Raw genomic sequence first — 22,516 nt, 5'->3', positions numbered from 1 at the left:
AGAGGTCTGTGGATCTGACACTTTTAAGTGGTTTTACAATATATAACAGCTCATTCCTTATGCTGCATGATGCTAATTAGTGGACCCGTGCATTTGTTTTAGAGAGGCAAGGTTCTGCTTTCATGCACCAAAAGTCTGGAGCACAATGCCTCAAGAAATCAGACAGGCTGACTCTGTGACCAGTTTTAAACCTCAGCTAAAGACATATATTTTTACTGTAGCATTTTATTAGAACTGTCTAATTTTATTTTATCTTCTTTTATTTAGTTTATCTGTTTCATTTAAAAGCTTTTAATTATTTCATCATGTTTTTTAACTTTACTTTTAGAACCATGTTATTCTATTTTATTCTTTCATCCATCATTTTACATTAAATATTTTATATTAAATATCTTTTTTGCGATGGCTGTAGTCCCTTTGCAGTATTCTGTGCTGTCAAAATTTGGCAGGTCTTGTTATTTGATTTTAATTGTAAAGAGCTTAAACCTGACATTGTTGCATGAAAGGTGCTATATAAAGTTCATAGATATTATTCTCACTAATAATAACAATTTATTTACATCTAAAACTATGCGAGCCCCTGACAGCTCTCACATAGTAACTGTACAGCCTTTTACACAGACTTCCCTGTGCAGTCTGGGAAGGCATTGGGGTATGGGTGGGGGTGGGGTGGGGGTGGGGGGGGGGGCTGGGGTGTCTCCCTGGCAGATCCATCACTCTCTGTGTCTCTGTGGAATCCCTGCTTGGCCTCTTCTCCCTCGCTCGTCAGCACCTCTGATCAGCAGTGCGGCTGCAACAGACACCAGCACGGCCATGCTCTCTGTGAAGCTCGTCCAGCACAGAACTGTACAATGCGAGACCGCCTTCGCCAATAGCTGAGCTCCTACCTGTAGACGTAGAAGAGCAGGTACGCGCTCTTCTCCCTCAGCTGAAGCACGTTCTCCCGGGAGGACCTCCTGACCGTGCGGTCATCGAACGTCAGCCAGCTGTCTCCGTCCGCGCTGTCACTGACGTAATGACCTGCGCAGGTACAGACGTGTGAGTTCATGTGAATCCACATCTAGCTGTGCATTCCTTGTTTTTCATAATTACACCAAAAGCATACATATTAGTGCATGTGTGTTGTGTGCATGGATGTACATGTGTATATGTCTTACCACAGGTCGTGCTCTGGCCAAGGTGGGACAGGATGCTCTTGATGGTGTAACGATGACCCTAGGGAGCAGATACAAAACAGCTACAGTCAGAAAGCATAGTTTCTCCACCTCTCCTTTCTTTCCTTCACTCTCTTTCTCCCTTTACTCTGTACTCTCTATTTAACTCTTTCTCTCTCCCTTCCTCTCTTTCTCTCTCCCTCTCTGTCTCCTCACCTGAGCTCCTGTTTTCTCTCCCTGTCCCACACGGCCCTGATCTTGCACTGCTTCAGGCGAAAGTACAAAAAAGATCAGGACTCATCTCTTCACTTTGACTCACTTTTTCACTTTTCCACTAGTCAGCTGTCCTGTCATGTTCTGAACATGACCTACTTGCTGCTCATTAGCTATGCTGTTCATCTCACTAGTTGTTGCCTTTCACCTGTTTTTCATAAAAAGGCTGGAAATGAAAGACTTATTGTTACCTGGAGGAGGGGCGGAGCCCTTCAAGCTGAGCTCAATGGCCAGCTTTATCTGCTCCTCCTCGCTAAGGCCATCTAGAGGTCCGATGTTGTCGCTATAGAGAAAGAGGCAGACAGTTACCAACAGAAGAAGTGGGGTTGTGCCCGACTGGTGACAGTAGTATATTTGACAGTGTGTCTGTGTATGTGTGTGTGTGTGTGTGTGTGTGTGTAAGCAGAGGCTTACCCTGCTGTTCTGTCAGCCTCATGTGGAGGCTTGATATTCTGCACACAGTGCAGGTTAAGCGCAAGCTCCTGGGAGATCTTCACTTTGTTGTCCAGCTTTCTCAAGTTCCAGCTGCTGTCCATGCTGAAACGCTTCAGCTGTATCACCAGTACGCTGTGCAGAAACAGATGTGAGTTTAACACTAGTAACAAATGGCCGTCATTTCAGCCTCCAATCATAAGTGATGCTCTTATGCTGGACCTTTCAGACATGCTGAAAGTGAGGGGAGGAGGTGGTGCTTACCGAGGGAGGGACGCGAGCTTCATAGTAACAGAGGCCTGCTGCCCAGGACATCTTTCACACCGACACTCAACCTGTGTCGGCTTTAGGACACAAATCACAGCACGACATCAGCGCTTTGCTCAGAGGTAGTGGCCACTGTAGAATGAACACATGAACGCTAGGACACTATGTGTGTGTAGAGGGGGCTGACCTTGAAATATTGTCTCAGGCTGTCCTGAAGTGTGCCCTGGGGCACTATGTCCAGGGAGAGGTGGCTATAGACCTCTGTCCTGAACACCTGTGCCCCACACCTGATGGAGACAGAGGGAGAACCACAGTGAAACATACATTAACACTTACAAAGCAAACACTGATAGTTTTACCTTACACAATGACATCAACTGAACAAGACCACAGCTAAGACGTGAGTAATACTGCACTCCAGTGGGGGCTGCTTACCTGCAGCAGGTTCTTGTAACCTGCAAGCGGAAATCAAAATTTGATTCCACAGGGCAGGCATGGGCATCCAGGGCACCTCTCCTCTTCAGGGACTCCCACTCTTCTTTCAGCTGCGAGAGCAGCACACTTAAAAATTCGTGTGCATCCTGCAGGCCAACAAAAAGAGATGCCATGACGGATTGAACACACGTTAGGCAGGCAGCAGTGAACTCAGATTCATAGGGTGTGCGTGAGTGCATGTGCGTGTGTCTCATCTCCAACCTGCTGCTCATCGCCGCCGAAATCTCCAAAGGTGTTCGCCACAGCCATCTTGAAGTTCCTCAGCAGTTCTGCCTTGTGGTGCATATTACCACTGGCCCTTGCTGAGTGCACATCTGAAAGGGACCTGCAGGGGGAGATAGAGGGGCAGCAGAAGTCAGATCTCCACCTACATACACACCACAAAACAACCCTTTTCTATGGGTGGAAGCTAGCCAGATATGGATGTGAAGGTTTGCTTGGGTCACCAGTCCAACACTGGGATTGAATGAACCACATACATTTGAGTAAGAAAACACCTTTTGAATAGAAAAATAATACAAATTCTGTAGAGCTCTCAAACTTTGTGGTTTCACAGGTTAGTTTGCCAGCTAATAAGAAAAAAACTTGCTGGTATGAATATTCTGAATTCATCCTGTTTTAAATTAATATCGATGCCGACATCTCCATACTTAAAAAGGTGGCTCCCAAGCTCCGGCCTCCAGGCACCTGGCCTCCTGATCTCGTCAATGAAATGGTGGAGGCCGAACAGACACTGCAGCGTTGCGTTCATGTAACAAGTGTTGCCGATGTTTGGCAACCTGTAGCAGAAAAGAAGACATGGATTTCAGTTTTTACTTCTTGAGCACTTTAGACTTCCATCCGAGGGCAGAGTAGTTTTTATCTCTTTTAACTTCCACTGACATTGTCTGCACACTGATGTCATCGAAACCAGAAATGCCTCAAGTCATGAAAGAGATCTTCACATTCTTACCCCAACTGAGTGTCGTCCCTTCGACACCTGTTCCAGGCCTGGCCTCTGATAACATCTGGGCGGTGCAGGGAACCAGATGTGCCGTGGTGGGAACTTGCTGGGACGCTTGGAGAGTTTGGTGTCCTTTCTCCAGGGACGTCCCAGACGGATTCCCCAATGATGGCTGTTGCTAATCTGTAAGAGGGCCACAACAGAATCGGTTAAACTACATTCGCACTGGCACACGGCCTCACATGTCTTTCTCAGAAAGCATTTGCAGAAAGTGTTACTAAGGATTACTATCTACAACAGCACAATTTGGATAACATGTACTGTGGAAAAAAATGACCAATTACCTTTCCTTTGGCGCTGACTTCAGCGTGTTGGTGGTGAGAGTGGGAGATGGGGACACAGAGGGAGAGGGTTTTTGTGCCCAAGCGTTGTTGGCTTTGGGCTGCAGGGAGGGAGATGGTTTAGTGGGAAGGGGTGTAGGTCTGACATGCAACGAAGGAGACGGATTAGAGGAGACACAGGGAGAAGACTTAGGCAACTGGGTGGAGGAGAGTTTAGCAGGGAGAGCAGGTTTAGGCGGATGTGTGGGGGCGGGATTTGGGGGGAGAGCAGAAGGCTTATGCATCTGACCGGGGGTGGGTCTAGAGGGGAGGGGAGAGGGTTTATGCAGTATGGTGGGGGAAGATTTAGGTGGGAGGGGAGAGATCTTAGCCTGCTGGGTGGGGGTGGGTTTTGGGGGTAGGGGAGAAGGTTTAGGCCATTGGGTGGGGGTGGGATTAGCGGGGAGGGGAGAGGGTTTTTGCAGCTGGGTGGGGGTTGCTTTAGGGGGGAGGGGAGATGGTTTAGGCCACTGGGTGAGGGTTGATTTAGGGGGGAGGGGAGAGGGTTTAGGCACCTGGGTGGGGGTGGGTTTTGTGGGGAGGGGAGAGGGTTTAGGCTGCTGGGTGGGGGTTGATTTAAGGGGGAGGGGAGAGGGTTTAAGCTGCTGGGTGGGGGTAGTTTCAGGGGGTAGGGGAGAAAGTTTAGGCCATTGGGTGGTGGTGAGATTAGCGGGGAGGGGAGAGAGTTTATGCAGCTGGGTGGGGGTTGCTGTAGGGGGGAGGGGAGAGGGTTTAGGCTGCCTGCTGGGTGTGGGTTTTGGGGGGAGGGGAGAGGGTTTAGGCTTTTCGGTGGGGGTTGATTTAGGGGGGAGGGGAGAGAGTTTATGCAGCTGGGTGGGGGTAATTTCAGGGGGTAGAGGAGAGGGTTTAGGCTGCTGGCTGGGGGTGGGTTTTGGGGGGAGGGGAGATGGTTTAGGCTGTTCGGTGGGGGTTGATTTAGGGGGGAGGGGAGAGGGTTTAGGAGGCTGTGTGGGGATGGGTTTAGGGTGGAGGGGAGAGGGATTAGGTGGCTGGGTGGGGGTTGATTTAGGGGGGAGGGGAGAGAGATTAGGTGGCTGGGTGGGAATGGGTTTAGGGGGTTGTGTAGAGGGTTTAGGTGCCTGGGTGGGGGTGGTTTCAGAGGGGAGAGGAGAGGGTTTAGAAGGGTGGTCAGGGGAAGATTTGGAGGGAAGGGCCGTGGAGGGTTTAGGAAGCTGGCCCACAGAAGGTATAGGGGGTTGGCTCAGGGAAGGTTTAGGCTGCTCTGCCTGAGATGCCTTCCCTTTCTTGCCCTTTTTCTGCTTCCTCTTTTTTTTGTTTTTTTGCTCTGATGTGTCAGGCAGGGGTTCAGAGGCCTGGCAGGGCTCGGGAGAGGGGTCAGAGCAGGGCTCAGGAGAGGGCACTGAGGAGGGCTCAGAGGATGGTTCAGAGGAGAGCTCAGGGGGTACAGGTGAGGTTGGGGGTACAGGTGTTGAAGTGGGAGAGGGTGGAGAGATCATAGGGGTGGAGGGACAGGGTGGGGACAGAGAGGAATTAGAGTTTTTTCTCTTAGACCTCTTCTTCCTCTTACTTTCCTTGCCATCTTTGGCTTGAGCCTCAGAGGCAGAGGAAAGGGAGGAGGAGGGTGTCTGGGAGAGGGAATCAGAAGGGGTGAAAGAAGTCGGGGAGGGGGAGGGATTTGAAGTAAGGGGAGGAAAGGGTTTGGACACAGGGAGGTCAGGGGGGGTAGGAGACATTGTAGGGGAGAAAGAGGGAGAGGGTATGGGGCAGGGAGAAGGACTGGGAGAGGTAGGGGGTGCAAGATCGGGAGAGGTAGAAGATTTTGAGGTGGGAGAGGGTGGACGGATCATCGAGGGGGAGGGAGAAGGTGGGGACAACAAGGGAGAAGAAAGGATGAGAGAAGGAGAAGGGGGTGGAGGCGAGGACAGACAGAGAGGGGTCTTTCTTTTTGACCTCTTCTTCCTGTTAATTTTCTTTCCATCTTTGCCCTGAACTTCAGAGGCAGAGGAAAGAGAGAGAGAAGGTGTCTGAAAGAGGGAATCAGATGGGGTAGAGGACAGGGAGGTGGAGGTTTTTGGAGTGGACATGAGGAAGACAGAGAGGGAAAAGGGAGCAATGGGGCAGAGAGACAGAGGGGATGACATGGTCAGGGAGGGAGAGGGTCTAGCAGAGAGGGAAGGAGGGAGGGGAGAGAGTTTGGGGAGGAGTGACAAGGAAAAGATGCTGATGAGAACAGGGTGAGAGAAGACACAGGGAACAGGGCAGCACAGAGTGTAGTGCGCACTGTGGGAGAAGGTGTAGGGGACCCGAATGGGGAGGGTGCAGACTACATGGAAAGACAGCGTGCAAAGGGCACGCCGGGACAGGGTGGAAAAGGCATGAAAAGACAGAGTACAAACGACACGATGGGAGAGGGGGCACAGCACACGGGAGAAAGACACAAGGACACGAACGGAGCCAGTGTAAGGGAGGGAGAGGGCGTAGGGGACAGGGTGGGAAAGGACAGAGGGGACAAAAAGGGTGGGAGAAGGAGAGGGGAGTGGAGGAGAGGATAGACAGGAAGAGGTCTTTCTTTTTGACCTCTTCTCCCCCTGACTTTGCTTTCCATCTCTGCCTTGAATGTCAGAGGCAGAGGAAAGACAGAGGGAAGGTGAGGACACAGAGGGGGAAGGATTTGAAATAAGGGGAGGATTGGCTCTGGATCCAGGGAGGGCAGAGGGTGAAGGGGGAGAGGGTACGGGACAGAGAGACAGAGAGGGCGAAACGGTCAGGGAGAGAGAGGGTTTGGAGGAGAGGGAAGGCGGGAGGAGAGAGAGTTTCGGGCGGAATGACAGGGAAAAGATGCGGAGAACAGGGTGGGAGAGGATGTGAGGGAGAGAGTGGGAAAAGATGAGAGGAAGAGAGTGGGAAAAGATGAGAGGAACAGGGCAGCACAGAGTGTAGTGCGCACTGTGGGGGAGGGTGTAGGGGACCCGAGTGGGGAGGGTGCAGACTACATGGAAAGACAGCATGCAAAGGGCACGCCGGGACAGGGTAGAAAAGGCATGAAAAGACAGAGTACAAACGACACGATGGGAGAGGGGGTACAACACACGGGAGAAAGACACAAGGACACGAACGGAGCCAGTGTAAGGAAGGGAGAGGGCGTAGGGGACGGGGTGGGAAAGGACAGAGGGGAAAGGATACAGTGTAGGGTAGAGGAAGGTGCTGGGAGCAAGAGCCAGGGACAGAGATGGCGGGGCGGAGGGTATGGGGCAGAAAGAAGGAATGGGAGAGGTAGGGAGCACAGAATTGGGAGAGGCAGGGGGCACAGGTGTTGAGGTGGAAGAGGGGGAGGGAGAGGAAGGGGACAGCAAGACAGAGGAAGAAAGGGTGAGAGAAGGAGAGGGGAGTAGAGGAGAGGATAGACAGGAAGAGGTCTTTCTTTTTGACCTCCTCTTACTTTCCTTTCCATCTCTGCCCTGAAGTCTGGAGGCAGAGGAAAGACAGAGGGAAGGTGTCTGAGAGAGGGATTCAGAGGACGTGGAGGACACAGAGGGGGGCGGATTTGAAATAAGGGGAGGAGTGGCTCTGGACACAGGGAGGGCAGAGGGGAGAAACAGAGAGGGCGAAACGGTCAGGGAGAGAGAGGGTTTGGAGGAGAGGGAAGGAGGGAGGAGAGAGAGTTTGGGGCGGAATGACAGGGAAAAGATGCGGAGAACAGGGTGGGAGAGGATGTGAGGAAGAGAGTGGGAAAAGATGAGAGGAAGAGAGTGGGAAAAGATGAGAGGAACAGTGCAGCACAGAGTGTAGTGCGCACTGTGGGAGAAGGTGTAGGGGACCCGAATGGGGAGGGTGCAGATTACATGGAAAGACAGCATGCAAAGGGCACGCCGGGACAGGGTGGAAAAGGCATGAAAAGACAGAGTACAAACAACACGACGGGCGAGGGGGTACAGCACATGGGAGAAAGACACAAGGACACGAACAGAGCCAGTGTAAGGGAGGGAGAGGGTGCAGGGGACAGGGTGGGAAAGGGGGTTGGCAGGAGTGAGGGGGAGGGCGTAGGAAACAGGGAGGGAAAGGGTGTTGGCAGCAGTGAGGGGGAGGGCGTAGGGCACAGGGAGGGAAAGGGTGTTGGCAGGAGTGAGGGGGAGGGCGTAGGGCACAGGGAGGGAAAGGGTGTTGGCAGGAGTGGGGGGGAGGGCGTAGGGCACAGGGAGGGAAAGGGTGTTGGCAGGAGTGAGGGGGAGGGCGTAGGGCACAGGGAGGGAAAGGGTGTTGGCAGGAGTGAAGGGGAGGGTGTAGGGCACAGGGAGGGGAAGGGTGTTGGCAGCAATGAGGGGGAGGGCGTAGGGCACAGGGTGGGGAAGGGTAGAGCGAACAGTAACCGAGGCGTTCGCATGGGACGATGGCACTGGAGTTGAGGACGGGAGCTGGATGTAGCCTTCTCTTGACGGGGTGCCTGCCGTCAGCTCAGATCCACTCTGGGCTGCAGTCTCATTTCCAGGCGATGCCGTTTCCATGGAGGGAATTGCCACGGAGATCGTGGGAGGAAGGGGAGTGTAGCTCTCCATTGCTGGTGTGCCAGTCTGCGGTTCAGACACGCCATGGGTTGCAGTCTCACTTTCTAATGGTGAAGAAGATGCAGCGATGGAGGCAGATGCCTCCGAGGTGCAGGATGGAGGGGGAGTACAGCTGTCCGTGGACGGCGAGTCAGACACACTCGCTGTCTCCTCTGCTGCTGGTGGAGACGCACAGCCGTCCTTGGTCTTAGCTGTCTTTTTCCTCCTCCATTTAAGCTTCCACTTCTTCTTCGGTTTCTTTATTTTTTCTTTGTCCTGCACCTCTTCATCATCTGAATGCTGCTCCTGCAGTTTCAGAAAGAACACATGCCTTTATAAGTCCTGTCTGATCTATTAGGCAATCAGTAAAAACTCCAACAAGGATCACAAAATTGGGTCCAGCCATATTTAGATATTTAAATGTTATTACTTATTCAATTCACAGATTAGATACATTATTCATGATATAAAACTATCAGAAATATTGAATTTGGTTATAGACCACCTCTCAGTGCGCTAAACTGAAAAATTACTGCAACCTACCTGTTAGTTATAGCCAAACCATTAAGAGTACAAATAGCATGAGGTCAGTGCTTATGAATGTTTTTTTTCCCCCAGATCCTGTGTGGTTTTATATTTCTGAAGACAGGCTACCACTTATTTTTTAAGCGTATTAAAAAACCTACATCTTTTGAACATATCATTTGCTGTTTTATTTATTTTTTTGCTAAATAATAAATATATATTTTCAGAAATGGTGATTGTAGTTTGGATTATTTTAATGACCTTAGACATCTAGAGAACAGACTTAAAAAATAATACTCATGCTGTAATAGAGCTACATCTTATTTACAGCTGAAAGACTATAATGTGTTTTCTGAGACATTTGGACTTTTTTTTTTCCATAATTTGCATTGCGTAAGGCTGTATGACGCCACAACTGTTATTGAACCCAACCAATTTAGTTTTGTGAAATAACTATCAATAACCACATACCTGATACTACATTCTTTTCTGCATATCCAGATGCAGCATTTAATTGCACTTGGATTAAGTGATCAATTGATTGGCACATTGAGTGACTAATTTTCATTTAATCAATTGGATTGATTAAATAACTGGATAAATAACGGATTGACTGGCTAATTCATTCAAAGACTGGCTGGATGATGGATTTTTTGACTTACTGATTGACCATGATTAATTGAGTGATGGAGTGATTCACTGCTTTGAAAGTGGAATCAATTGGTTGATTCAGTCTCAATTAATTTATCAAACTTGACAACCACATTTTTTGTTTTAAAGCATGACTTGTTACAGTACTCCTGAAACAACTCAGTCTTCTGTTCAGGACAACCAACCAAGGGAGTAGATGATATATGTCATCTTTGCCAACTGCCATGCTCAGTGCAACATAAGTGGCAACTATATTGTCCAATTTTCCAATAAAGAAAATGTAAAAACCTCTTTTATGTCACCATATTTTACCTTTTCATTAACAAAGTAAAGATAAAAAACTAAGAGTTGATTATTTGATTGATTATTTAAAAACTGATTGATTTATTTACTGATTCAAAACTGAGTCACACAAGATTTGATTCATTTACACAAAATTGAATCAATAAATCATCCTATCATTCATAAACTAATTCATTGACCATTTGCCTTGTGCCTGGATTGCCTGATAACCATGTTTTTGATTTGACTTTTAATTGATTCGTTACCTTTTTGAGTCACTAACAGCCTAGTTGGTTGGTTGATTGATTGGTTGATTGGTCAACAGATTGATGATATATTGGCTGATTGATAAGGTTATTGGTTTATCTACCAATACAGTCTTTCATTTGCCTACATTAACTTCACTGCGTGAGTCATTCAGTCACTATTGGTGGATTGGTTGGTTGATTGATTGATGGTCTACTTATTTGATCCATTCATCAGTTTATTGACTGATTAGTTAACTGCTTGCTTGATTGACTGAATAACCAAACAATTGACCAATTATTGATCAAAACTTGTGTAAAATAATTGATTGAATCATCATAAAACTATAACTACAAAACCATTCCCCAAGTTAAAAATTGTCCAACGGGGGTTAAATATCCAATTTATCAACCTAATTAATCAACCTAATAATCAATAAAGACTATTTAACATTAGAACAGATAATTCTGATTGAAAATGTACTTACCGGACAGCAGCACAAAAACAACTGCTTCCAACGCATTTTGGGAATTGATCACTTGCAAATCGCTTTGGGTAAAAGCGTCTGACGAATAAATGTAAATGTTAAATGTAATGGTCGATAGGCTCAGATAATCTCTCTGCGATAATGATTACAGTTGAATTGGTCGCAGATAAATATATTTCTGTAGGCTATTATGGCGTCGTGTGACCTCACAATGTCAGAAAGTCATATTGAAGCCGTACTGAAATTTGATTGGTTTCTAGGGCCCCTGTGACGAAATTAGTTCGATCTCGAACAAGCGCGGACTCTCAGTCAATAGAATTCCAATCAATTTGTTAAATCATTGATCCAAGTAGTGTAATCACAAATATTCTATATCACGATTTTCCGTGGTGTAATTATCCATACTGTAAAGGTGGCCATCCAATGCATAGTGATTTCATACTGTTGATTTTCTTTGTCTACCACGACAAACAAGGCAAATTAAACTGCAACTGTGCTTAAACCGACATGAGAGCACCGTTATGTTCGTGGCTAAGAGCCAGCCAGTTTCTAATTGTGATCTATTCAACTGATCGAGACAGACAATAAACAATAATAATAACGTTTTGCCATAACTGATTTTCATACCGTCTATAAGTATCACAGCTACCTCGGATGATTCTCTAATTTATACAGAGTGGATTCACAGATCTGATCAGGTCCTCGCTTCTGCATGTGGAAAAATTAATTAACCAAAATATTTTTAACAAAGGCTGCAGCTAGCCGTTTTGACATATTTTAGCTAGTTCGCTAACAAGGTACTAAACGAAGAACATAAATTCAAGTTAGATTAAGATTTCTGAAAATGAAGGGGTCAACGTCGAAGATAATTTCTGAATATAAAGGCAGGGATGACTCGATCATAATTCACAAAAGCCTTCCCCTAACAGTGCAAAGCACCCCTAGGCACCCCCATAGCGCCGGGCCTGCCCCTTACAATCTCAGCGACCATCTAGCTCGCTAGTTAGCGAGCTAGCTTCATTTCTTCATACCTTGCTAATATGGAAGTGTTGATTTTAGCTGTGTACAGATTCAATGATTCAATGAGATGAGGGGGAATGTGCATTCGGTGACACGGTGAATATGTTTCAGGATCCTTTGAAATACAAGATTCACGCAGTGCAATTGCACGCTTACCAGAAAACCGCCTAATAACGGATGAAGCAAAAAAATTGGGAGAGTGTCGGCCTCTTGCGTCCACCTTCGGAAATGGCCTCCTGCAATTTGAGAAGTTGACAGAAGTCTTTCTGCCACGTAGTATCTACTTCCTGAAGAAGTTTAGGGGCATAGCGTTGCTAGACGGAGAGAGCAGAAGAAAGAGGGCATCGTTTCATTAGAAGACATTTTAAGTCGTGGGAGGTAATAATTTTCTCGGGAAATTTTTAAAAGTCATTATGAGAGCTGCTTAATTTGTTTGTGTGCAATTGCCTAGCAAGAGATGTATTCAGTCGGGCCATTCACTTCAGTGGTTTGCGTGCATTTAAAGAATCCTGGATCCTCAACATAGGTTTAAACTGCACCGTAAACACACCAGTTACTGTTTGAATGTGATTTAAAAAATTGTTGTAAGTCTACGTGTAAAAATACTAAAACAAAACAGAAAAAAAGTAGGAACTACATATATGCATTCCGTGGGAATAAGAAATGTGTTAATCTATTTGCGTGTTGATGTATTGAGTGTTTCTCGTAATGTATCAACAAATAACAGATTTTACATTGAATTGTATGTATAATTTAGAATCCGTTATTTTGCATTCCTGATCCAGCCGTGTCCAAAGTTGTATTTTTAATGTAACACTGTTACCCTTATAGCTTTGAGAAAACATGTTTTTCCCCATTTCCATAAGTCTTCATGTGTTCTCAGAGAGAAACTTACATTTTAAATTATGCAGGTCATGGTACAAAATTTCACATTGTTTATAATACATATTGAAAAGTTATTTGGTTTGTGTGAAAAGAGGACAATTTTTAGTGGAATACGTTGTATTGTTAAGCCCTAAATGATCCTGAAATAACGCTTAATGGAATGCGTAATAACACCAGTACCGCATTCATAGCCTGGAAAACGCATTCCGTCTGGAAGAGGTCTGATTCTTTGACCACAGTTATCCTTCCTAAAATGGCTGTATTATAAAAAAATTTTGTGTGTGATTTATTTTGCCGCGGAACGAGAAAGCCGGCAATGATAACATTTGTTTTGATTGATAGATTGGCTCTGTTGGAGTTGTCTTAAGTGGAACCGTTTAATTAAATCACGAGCATCAACAAGAGAGTCGTCATGGTTACAGAGCTCCAAGGTCTCGTTTGCTTTCCCCCAAAACCCTGTCTTTGAACCATTGGACATGCATCTCAGTTCATTAATTTCTCATTCATATAAAGCGTGGTCGGTGATATTATTGCAGCGTACCACAAAAATCACCTTTCACTACGGTTTACAACAACACTTTTAAATGTTTTAGGGGCGAACATGTTTCATGTTTTTTAGAGTGGTTTCATCATGAAAAACGCAGTCTCCCCACCACCACTGAGCTTCAGACGAGATATACCTTTGAAGAATTAATTTTATACAAAGCAATACAGATGGGTAAGTCGTGACAATTAATTATTTTAAAACAGTATTTATCGTAATTTATTGTAATTGTTTTTGATAGTATCTGTAGTTTTTTGTCTGGTTCCTCAAACTTGAGAAGCTAATATTAGTGCATTTTTCTTTGACATGATCGTTAAGAATATTCATTAAGTTGTAGTGTGAAATGTGAATATCTCTTCATCTGAGGCTATTTAGTTCACTTCCTGTAGTTTATTAAATGGCCATTTGCATGTTTGTTTCTCGCAATAGCTGAGAAAATTGGTTCCTGTTGGGGTAAATTACAAATCAACACTGAACTGACAACTAGCTTGAATCTATATTTCTGACTAATCTTGGTCAGAAAAACACTTCAGTATATCTGCACATTGGCACAGTGTTTGTCTGATGAAACAAGATTGTAAAATCTGTAAATGGACTGAACTGAAAGGAGACTGAACATACTACAGGAAGTAAATTGTGCATTGTGTAGCATTGTGTCTTCAGTTGCTGTCGTAGATGTTATTTTTTAGACCTATAAGTGTATGTGTTTGTGTTCGTGCATGTGTGCATTTCTCTGTTCAATAATTGAAACATGTAGCAGGTAGGCATATTCTATTTATGCTACAGTGCTTCACAACTGATTATTCGGTTTTTGAATATGAGACAAAAACCTAAGAAACAGCGAAACAAAGGCTGTTTCCATATTTGGAATTCATCAATATTCACATCTGTGAACATTCACATGGCTTTTCACAGTAACAATGTGAGGGACACGCTGCTTTCGTCTGAGAGTTTATCCCAATCCTGCACCTAAAGATGCTCACAGCAGCTTAACGACTGCACCCCTGGGTGCACCTTTTTCAGTGGGAATGAATTTCAAGGCTTAAGCACGCTATCAGATGTCACAATGAGAATGTTCATGAATACCAGCCCATATATAGAGGGGCTGAGGTTAGGATGGTGGTTTCACTGATATGCCGAAATTCTGTGGTGGAAATGAGATGTAGAGAGAACAGAAGTGGTCCTAAAACAGTACCTATAGGTGCGTTAGTGAAGAGAGGGTAAAATATTTAGGAACATTAATTCTTTTTTATTATTCCTTAACAGTTCAAAAAGCATTCCTTTTTTGTTGAATATTGTGACATATCAAGATTAGTGAACGATGTCAGTAACTATTAATTCATTCATAAACAATGACTATTTCGAAAGAGAATAATTTTCACTTTCTTAGTTCCTAATCCTAAACTTTTTACCTGTGAATTTCCAGGTTTCTCCATGCTGGTTCTTTCCTCGGTGGTATCCACATTTGGCGGTCTGGTGTTTGGATATGAGCTGGCAATCATCTCTGGGGCTCTTCTTCAGCTGCAGACAGAGTTCCAGCTCAGCTGCTTCCAGCAGGAGGCTGTTGTCAGCGCCCTGCTGATCGGGGCCCTACTGGCCTCTGTGATCGGTGGGGTTCTGATTGACCGGCATGGCCGGAGGAACTCCATCTTGCTCAGCAACGCACTCATCCTCGGAGGAAGTCTGCTCCTTCTCATCAATGGATCTGTCTTCGCACTGGTGGCGGGGAGAATAACAGTGGGCTTTGCTATGTCCATATCCTCCATGTCCTGCTGCATCTTTGTGTCCGAAATGGTCAGTCCCAAGCGCAGAGGTTTGCTGGTGACACTCTACGAAGTAGGCATCACCATTGGCATCTTGGTAGCTTACGCTATGAACTACTTCCTATCAGAGGTCAAAGAAGGATGGAAATACATGTTTGGACTGGCGGTTGCTCCGACATTGGTTCAGCTGGTCTCAGTTTGGTTTCTCCCAGCCCGTCCTGTCACCTCTGCGAAAGAAACGCCGGAGGTCCAGAGCCAGGCCGGGCTTATTCAGATGACCAGTGTTACTGAGATGGAGGACGATGCAGTCAGCGTTAGGAGAGATGACCAACAGTACAGCGTGCTGCACCTTTTCCAAAGCAAAGACAACATGAGAACTAGGACTCTGATTGGCCTCGGTTTGGTGCTTTTCCAGCAGTTCACCGGTCAACCCAACGTTCTCTTCTACGCCTCTACCATCTTCCACTCGGTGGGCTTCGAAAGCGATGCGTCTGCAGTGCTGGCCTCAGTGGGCTTGGGGGTAGTGAAGGTTGTCGCAACCCTGGTTTCCATGGTTTGTGCCGACAAGGTGGGCAGAAGGGCACTGCTTACCGTGGGATGCCTCGTCATGACGGCGTCTCTGTTTGTCATCGGACTGCTGAGTGAACACGCCCTGCTCAACACCAGGAGGCCGTGTGGTGCTGACGACCCCCTCACAAACAGCACGGCCCTGTCACAGAAGCCTGCGGAGCAAAAAATACTAACTGTGAACATCTCTGTCAATCAGAGCCATGAGCACTTTGACAGGTTAAAGTTTACAACTCGTGCAGATTCTGCTGTGTGGACACCGGAAATTTCACACACCCACCCCCTTTACCCAACTCCAGAGCCCCACGGCTTCTTAAATCCTGGGCCACCTGTGCCCTCCAGGGCTGCAAGCCATGGAATTGTGAACTGGATCATCTTGATCAGTATGATGGCATTCGTTAGTGCATACTCTATTGGATTTGGGCCAAGTAAGTACATTTTTCATCAGAATTCATTTTTGTCCGTAGTTCCTATTTTAAATTTAATCCAGATTAGATGTCACACGAGTCAAGGGTTTTTTTTTCCTAGTGAATCAAAGCAATGAATAACAAATAATGAACTTGTAGGTAAATGTTACTGTATAAGCCATTGTAAGCTACTGAAAAGTTCCAAATGAGATGCATTTATTTGTCTATGCCTTGTTTAAAATTAGATTGCTGTTCTTTTGCCTATTTTAGTTTCCCTCCACCTACCATTTCCCAAAAGCCCTTTCTTTCTTGAAGGTTTCATATGTCATGAGATGCACATTTTGCAATGGAAGCTTGACACCACAGAACCAGGAACTGAAAAAAAGAGAAAACATTGTTTTTGTGTTAAAATGGAACATATAAGCTAAATTAATAAGCATCATGCCTAATCAGCATCATCAAAGGAAAATTGTTTCAGCATAGAAAAGAAATTGATGACATTTGAAACTACTGTAAAGGCATGCATCCCTTCCAGAGAAGAGTTCATCTTAACATTTGCTAATATGGTGGGGAAACTATGTGCTAGTGTTTCTTAAATATGAAAACCTTATCTGATGTGGTCGCACTGAATTACTTCATTTGTGTTTGACAGTCACCCACAGTGATCATTCCGAGCTGCATTGACACATTGTAAAATAACTGCCAACAGAAATGCACGCATTGCTTCCTGATACACAGTGAAGGTTTACTTGAGTGCACAGAATTCACTTAAAGCCCTGTTGTTTGTTTGATTGCCTCTCTTAGTTATTTTTTTTTCTCTAGCTCTTAAAATTTTTGATTTTGAACCTTTCTATTTCTCTTTATTATCCTACATAGTGACCTGGCTTGTGCTGAGTGAGATATTCCCAGCTGGAGTGAGGGGAAGGGCGTTTGCGTTTACAAACTGCTTCAACTGGGTGGCTAACCTACTCGTTACTTTCACCTTCTTAAATGTAATTGGTTAGTATGAGCACTATGTGACATTTACTTTTGATTTGATGATCATTTTGTGGGTCAGATTTCATACATGAATACATCAAGGTAAATTATATGTTTTGTCCTTACGAACAGATGCACTTGGCCTGTCCTGGACTTTCCTGCTGTATGGAATTACTGGAGTGGCAGCTGTTCTCTTTGTCTACCTCATGTTGCCAGAAACCAAAGGGAAATCTCTTGAGGAAATAGATAAGGAACTCTCCACGAAAAGGTAGAGAAAAAAATTAATATGGTCAATTTTTGTGATTTTCTTTTTTCTTGCCAGCTGGGAGGATTTTTTTTGAAATTAGTCACTCAAATACCTGATTTGACTTGATTTGCAATGCTTGATGTGAGGCGTTTCCTAAGTTTGGCAGGACATTTTGGAGGCAAAGGATAACAGGATAACACTTGCCACTGACCTGTTAAGTCCTAAGGCATTTATGGAGCAAGGTTCCATACTGAGGTTACTCTGGGTTGCTCTTCACAGTCACCTAACTTAATGGCCATTGGGAACCTGTACCAAACCCAGGTACCAAATTCCACCATCAGCAGTACTCTGTGAATCTGTGAGAGCTTTTGACTACTGGTAATGCTGCTTGGGACACACTGCTCTCGACCTTGATCAGCAGCATTCCAGGGCGGTGTGAAGTTCTAACTAAGACTAAAGGGTATCTACAAGGTAGTAAACTAATGATTCCCTGTATGAACAATATAATGCGTGCTATCATAAAAATGTAATATACATTTTAAGTGAAGTTATTCCAATATATAGTTTACCAACCATTAGTCACCAGTAATTCCTATACACAAGGATAAACGCACAATTTAAATTGTGAAAGGAAAGCTTGTGGACAAACTTTAAGGAAAAACCTTGCATGGTAGCTGCTAGTTTTGCTTGAGAGACATTCTGTATCTGTAGCTGCTGTAGCAGGCCGATAGTGACATCAGATAGCTTGTTCAGATTGTGAACATTTTATCCATGTTAGTCTATTGAAAATTTCTCAATGTAAAATCTTACATACCTCAAAAAGTATTTTAGCTATTGACACAAAAAGCAGAAGCAATGTACTGCCATAATAGCATTGGGCAAGTTTCGTAAGTGTAGCTGAGAAGCTGTAGGAGGAGTTACATACTGAAAATCATATGTAATGAGAAGAGGAAGAAACAATAGAAACAGTAGCTTGGCTTTTTCAGGCCAGCTTAATTTTGCCCAGAAAGTCCAGGTGAATTCATGCAACAAAAATGAAAGCCTTTTGTAATCTCATAGAAAAATCTTATTATCTTGTCATTTCTTTCAGGATACACAACAGAGACTCGTGCTGTAACATTTTGGGCAGCAGAAGAATGTTTTCAACCGGGTATCAGAGAGTCCACATATCAAGTTCAGCAGTCCAGTAACCCACCCTCTCACTGACATACTGTGAACCAACCTAGAGTGTACCTGAAACAGTCTCCATGCATCACTTGCTTTCCATAAACCATTGTTATGAAAGTTGTTCTTGACTGATGTGAATGCCTCAAGTGAATCTCAGGGTGTAGCATTACCCATGACCTACTAATGCCTATGATCCCTGCCGTCAAATGCAAAATCAGCTTCGAGTGATGACTTGCAAATCCGCACACATGAAGCGCAAAACACTTAGGGGACAAACTGCTTTGAGCAACCGAGGCATTCAGAGGCAAACTGCAAATTCAGGACAGACTAAAGATGATTTTCAGTCTATTCTAGTGTCCCACTGATTTACACTAGTTGGCTGGCAGAATGTTTAAATTCACCTCACCAAGTGGTGCAATGCGCGGTGAAAAAGCCGCTGTGCCCCTCGTGATCTAAAGCCCTTGGCTCAGGGAGCACCCGAGTGAGAGTAAAAACACTTACTTTAAGGGCAGGCTGAGCCTGTGGGTTTGGGCTCAAAACAAGGCGTTTCATTGGCCGACAATGACCAGAACCCCATTCCTGTGGAACTTTTTTTTTACGTCAGGGAGAGGGATAGGTAAGTCAGCCAAAGTCCCCTCACCACTCTGTTCTCAAAGCCCTGGGACTCGCGTGGGCACTAATGAGTCACACAGATAACATCAGGAGAATGTGACTAACCCCTGGCTGTGCTTGCCTCCTGATGCATTGCGGGACTTGAAGTGTGAGAAGTAGTCGTAGTTGCCGTGGTATTGGAGGAGTGCACGCACCTTGCCCTGTGCTCCTGTGTGGGTTCAGTGGCTGCCATTGTGGTGCTGACAAGCTTAAATGCATTACCAGCAACCACTACAGGTGGGTGAAAAAGAGGAAAAATGCAAAAAAATGTAGAAAAAATACAAAAAGATCTTGGCTGTGAAATGACTCAATGAAGATTGAACGTAGTCAAAATAGTATTGCTTTTTTTTGGCGTGTCCATCTGGGTCAAGGACACTTACACAGATGCAGTTATATTTGGCAGTTGCCCCTACCTCTCACAAGCGTACAAAATCAGAGTATTTCATTACGGAGTACATGCGCAGGGGTAGGAAAGATGAGGAATAGCGTGACTTTTTTGATTTTTAGAAATAATCTAGATTCCTGGTCAGAAGCCAAGCAACTGCTAACCTGTACGTGTGCATGGCTCCACAGCTCAGATGGAAGTGAGCATCTCTCTCTCTACTGCAGTTAGGTCAAATTCCCATCCAAATGTTATTTCATTAATATCGATTATGTTCTGATGGTAACTGCTAGATTACAAAATGTTGGCGATCGAAAAAAAGGGATCGTCAGTCTCCAGCTGGGCCACCTGTGTCTTTATGTCATTGAAAGGTAAATATGAGCAGAGGTAGTGATATCTGGAGCTCAAAGGTGCCTGCTTCACATTGAGGCCTGTGTCAGTGTGTTAATATGCGTTGCAACTGTTGTGTCTATCATCTAGCCATAACCACCATCATGCTCATTTAACTGAATCTGCTGCAAGACAGTAGTGGTGAACAGAGGTTATGACTATTGTCCCAGACGGTGATAGAGCAGTTCCATGCTTGAGGTAGTTACTGAAGTTAGTTTGCCTCGTTAAATAACCTGTTGTGTGAATGCATTGATGTAATTTTTGAATATAACTGAAATTTCTCTCCTTGGTAATTGTGTATGTGCACAAATATGAGTATTATGAGTAACAAAAATATGGGATTGTAATCTTTTCCTACCACCATCACAATAAAACACCTTAAAATGTCAGCACATGAGGTTGTGTTATGCACTTCTACATGCGGAATGGTCTCACGAAAAAAAGCCGGTGTTAAAATTCAGTTTCACATTCCCCCTCCAGCTGGTTGGACTGCATAGCCGATTTGAAAAGTAAATTTCATGTTTTCAACCCCATGACACAGCAACTACTGGCAGCAAACGTCACCGAAACCTGCAAAGCAGGTTTGCGCTCTCACACAAGCGGATCTGAAACAAGGCTGAAAACAATTTTGCTCTCATTTTAAAATAAAGTCTGTATTTCTCCACACATACTTACATTTGGAAGGTTGATGGAAGCGACAATCAACTCCTTGGCAGTAAGCTATTCAAAAGGAAGTGCTGCACTTCTCAAACGGAGAACCTTAATACGTTTTGAAACCCTGTGGTTGTACCCTGACCACATGACATTTCAGGACTCCTCCCATGTAGGTTTTTATTTTGGAATAAACTGCCAGTTCATGGTCCTCAGCATATTGATGGTCAGAGTCCCAAATGGGAATACTCCTGTGGTCTTAAATTGACCATTCCATCTAAAATGTATACAGTACCTATAATTAAGTGTTTAGAACCATAAATCAGTTATCACCTACCCTTCACAAAGTTATAACAGACAGTACTGCAGTGCAACTCAACATTCAGATCCTGCATGTGGTGGACTAACAGATACAAATAACTGCTGCAGGTGAGCAGCTTTGCTTATTCTTTTCTCATTTTTAACATTCATGACTCTCGTATTTATGCACATTTTCATTGCACTAGCTCACCTGCGCTTCCCTCCAATCCACTGCAGTCAGTACAGTGAGGGTGACGTCACCAGGTCCGCCAGATGCGCTATGGCCGACAGTTGCCTCACTCAGGGCATCAGATTTCTGCCCCTTGTGCTAATTTTCCTTATCGGGAACCCAGAAATTCATGTCCAGCTGGTCTGCTCCAGTTTCATCTGTTGCATTAGCATTGAGCTCCACCCAAGACAAATACCAAAGCTGAAAGCATCCATCTTCATCCTAAACATTCCCCTTTAACATATCTAAGACGTTTACGACACTAGGAACGTGACTGTTGGACAGAAAGACAGAATCTTGTAACTGTACGAACTGCATGCAGTATGAACACATTCAGAGCATAGAGTGGGTGTCCTCTCTGCGGGCAAGTGCACTCATTTCTGCATTATAGCAAGTTTTGTCTTTCAAAACACAGTGCAAAAAGCAAAAAAAAAAAAAAAAAACACAAAACAAGTCATGTAATGACTGACGGGTACTTAATATTGTAACCTTGATAAATAAAACGTGTGTTTATTTACACAAATATTCTCAAATACTGGTCTTCCACATAAGAGGACATAAAAATATATACAGTGATGTTAAGGGCTCAAACAACTTCATTATAATGGTGATGTATAAGTATTATCACATGTTTCAAGATTTCCAAAAAAAAGTTGTAATATGCATATATACAGCAGGGTCTAAGCTTACAAGACCATGTGTTACATGTTACATGTGTTTACGAGATTCCCATCAATGGCACAAAAACGCAGAAAAACAACCCTTCAACTTCAACGTGTCCTTCAAAATGTATGCAAGAGACGAGTCTGTGAACACCTAACCAAAAATGATCACAAAACAAAAAAACCCTGATACAAAAAAAAAGAAAAAAAAAAAGCTGTTTTACCCTGAACTTCATCACAACTGAAAGACCAGTAAGGTTATGGAGAATTTGTGTTTAGAGAAATAAACTTTCAGGGACATCAAGGAAAAAAACATTCTCCTTTGATCTAAACAGCAGACATAACAGACACTCAGAGGCATAACACTTGTGCTCTCGTATACCCTCCTGGTTATTTAAAATCAGCTACAGGATTTTCATTTCTCTATAAACAAAAGGCAAGTGAAGTATTTTAAAGACAGTATCCATTTCTCAAACAAAACAAACAAAAAAAAGGATTTGGTCAGTCTCTTCCCAAGTAATTCAGTATTAACTTTGGTTATGCTACTTGAGTGAAGTCAAGAAACTGAAGCAGCGGGTTAAAACGTAACAGCAGAACAAATGGCTTTGCTTCAGTAGGCTCTGAACACACTGATTGATGGGATACTGCCATTAAACCACATCCACCGCAAGTTCAAATGCGTACGGCATTCCAGATGATCAAAGCAACGGAGAGAACATTTCAGATCAGGGCCGCCCTTTTTCAAGTTATTAAAAGAAAAAAAGTTGTGCCAGGTCCAATGGACTGAACAGCCTTCAAAGTACTCATGGTCATTGGTGTAGTCAACTGCAGCAGCTTCAGTTGCAAACTCACCACAGCACCAAACACAACCCATCACAACACCAACCACGGCTACCTTCCATATAACAGGTGGCATGTTTCTATACAGGGGAGTAAAATAAAGAACAGCAGTGGAATTGCTGAAGGTGGCCCTTCTTGATCTTGTTTGTTAAACATTGCATTTACGGGTTTACAG

At 44.5% G+C, this 22,516-nt stretch overlaps 2 protein-coding genes across 3 annotated transcripts; one reads left to right on the top strand and one right to left on the bottom strand.

Annotated features, from left to right (window-relative positions):
* Positions 1-688: 688 nt before the first annotated feature.
* On the bottom strand, positions 689-2,878 carry LOC118778645 (ubiquitin carboxyl-terminal hydrolase 37-like). Its single transcript, XM_036530241.1, has 9 exons — positions 2,823-2,878; positions 2,562-2,707; positions 2,314-2,413; positions 2,124-2,203; positions 1,842-1,994; positions 1,619-1,710; positions 1,158-1,215; positions 888-1,020; positions 689-790 (listed from the first exon to the last, which is right to left on the bottom strand). Exons 1-8 carry the CDS (start codon positions 2,868-2,870, stop codon positions 1,005-1,007), a joined length of 693 nt encoding a protein of 230 aa, XP_036386134.1. The 5' UTR covers positions 2,871-2,878; the 3' UTR covers positions 689-790; positions 888-1,004.
* Positions 2,879-11,981: 9,103 nt separating this feature from the next.
* Positions 11,982-20,008, top strand: slc2a10 (solute carrier family 2 member 10). Of its 2 annotated transcripts, none has more exons than XM_036530339.1 (6): positions 11,982-12,056; positions 13,183-13,281; positions 14,534-15,865; positions 16,721-16,843; positions 16,955-17,090; positions 18,160-20,008. In XM_036530339.1, the coding sequence occupies exons 2-6, from the start codon at positions 13,278-13,280 to the stop codon at positions 18,257-18,259; spliced, it is 1,695 nt and encodes a 564-aa protein (XP_036386232.1). In that variant the 5' UTR covers positions 11,982-12,056; positions 13,183-13,277; the 3' UTR covers positions 18,260-20,008. The 2 variants fall into 2 exon arrangements, with proteins under 2 accessions (XP_036386232.1, XP_036386233.1); XM_036530340.1 differs by having other exon boundaries at positions 12,018-12,056; positions 12,906-13,281.
* Positions 20,009-22,516: the final 2,508 nt, after the last annotated feature.

The sequence above is a fragment of the Megalops cyprinoides genome, chromosome 6, assembly GCF_013368585.1.
Source record: "Megalops cyprinoides isolate fMegCyp1 chromosome 6, fMegCyp1.pri, whole genome shotgun sequence".
In the NCBI taxonomy this organism is placed as follows: Eukaryota; Metazoa; Chordata; class Actinopteri; order Elopiformes; family Megalopidae; genus Megalops; species Megalops cyprinoides.
This window is presented reverse-complemented; position numbering and strand designations above follow the sequence as displayed.

Coding starts and splice junctions, on each gene's coding strand:
- LOC118778645 (XM_036530241.1), bottom strand. CDS start 2,870: ATGGCTGTGGCGAACACCTTTGGAGATTTCGGCGGCGATGAGCAGCAG. Junction 2,414..2,561: donor GTTACAAGAACCTGCTGCAG/GTAAGCAGCCCC, acceptor TGTCTCCATCAG/GTGTGGGGCACAGGTGTTCA. Junction 1,216..1,618: donor GGGCTCCGCCCCTCCTCCAG/GTAACAATAAGT, acceptor TCTGCTCCCTAG/GGTCATCGTTACACCATCAA.
- slc2a10 (XM_036530339.1), top strand. Junction 15,866..16,720: donor CTCTATTGGATTTGGGCCAA/GTAAGTACATTT, acceptor TATCCTACATAG/TGACCTGGCTTGTGCTGAGT. Junction 17,091..18,159: donor AAGGAACTCTCCACGAAAAG/GTAGAGAAAAAA, acceptor CATTTCTTTCAG/GATACACAACAGAGACTCGT.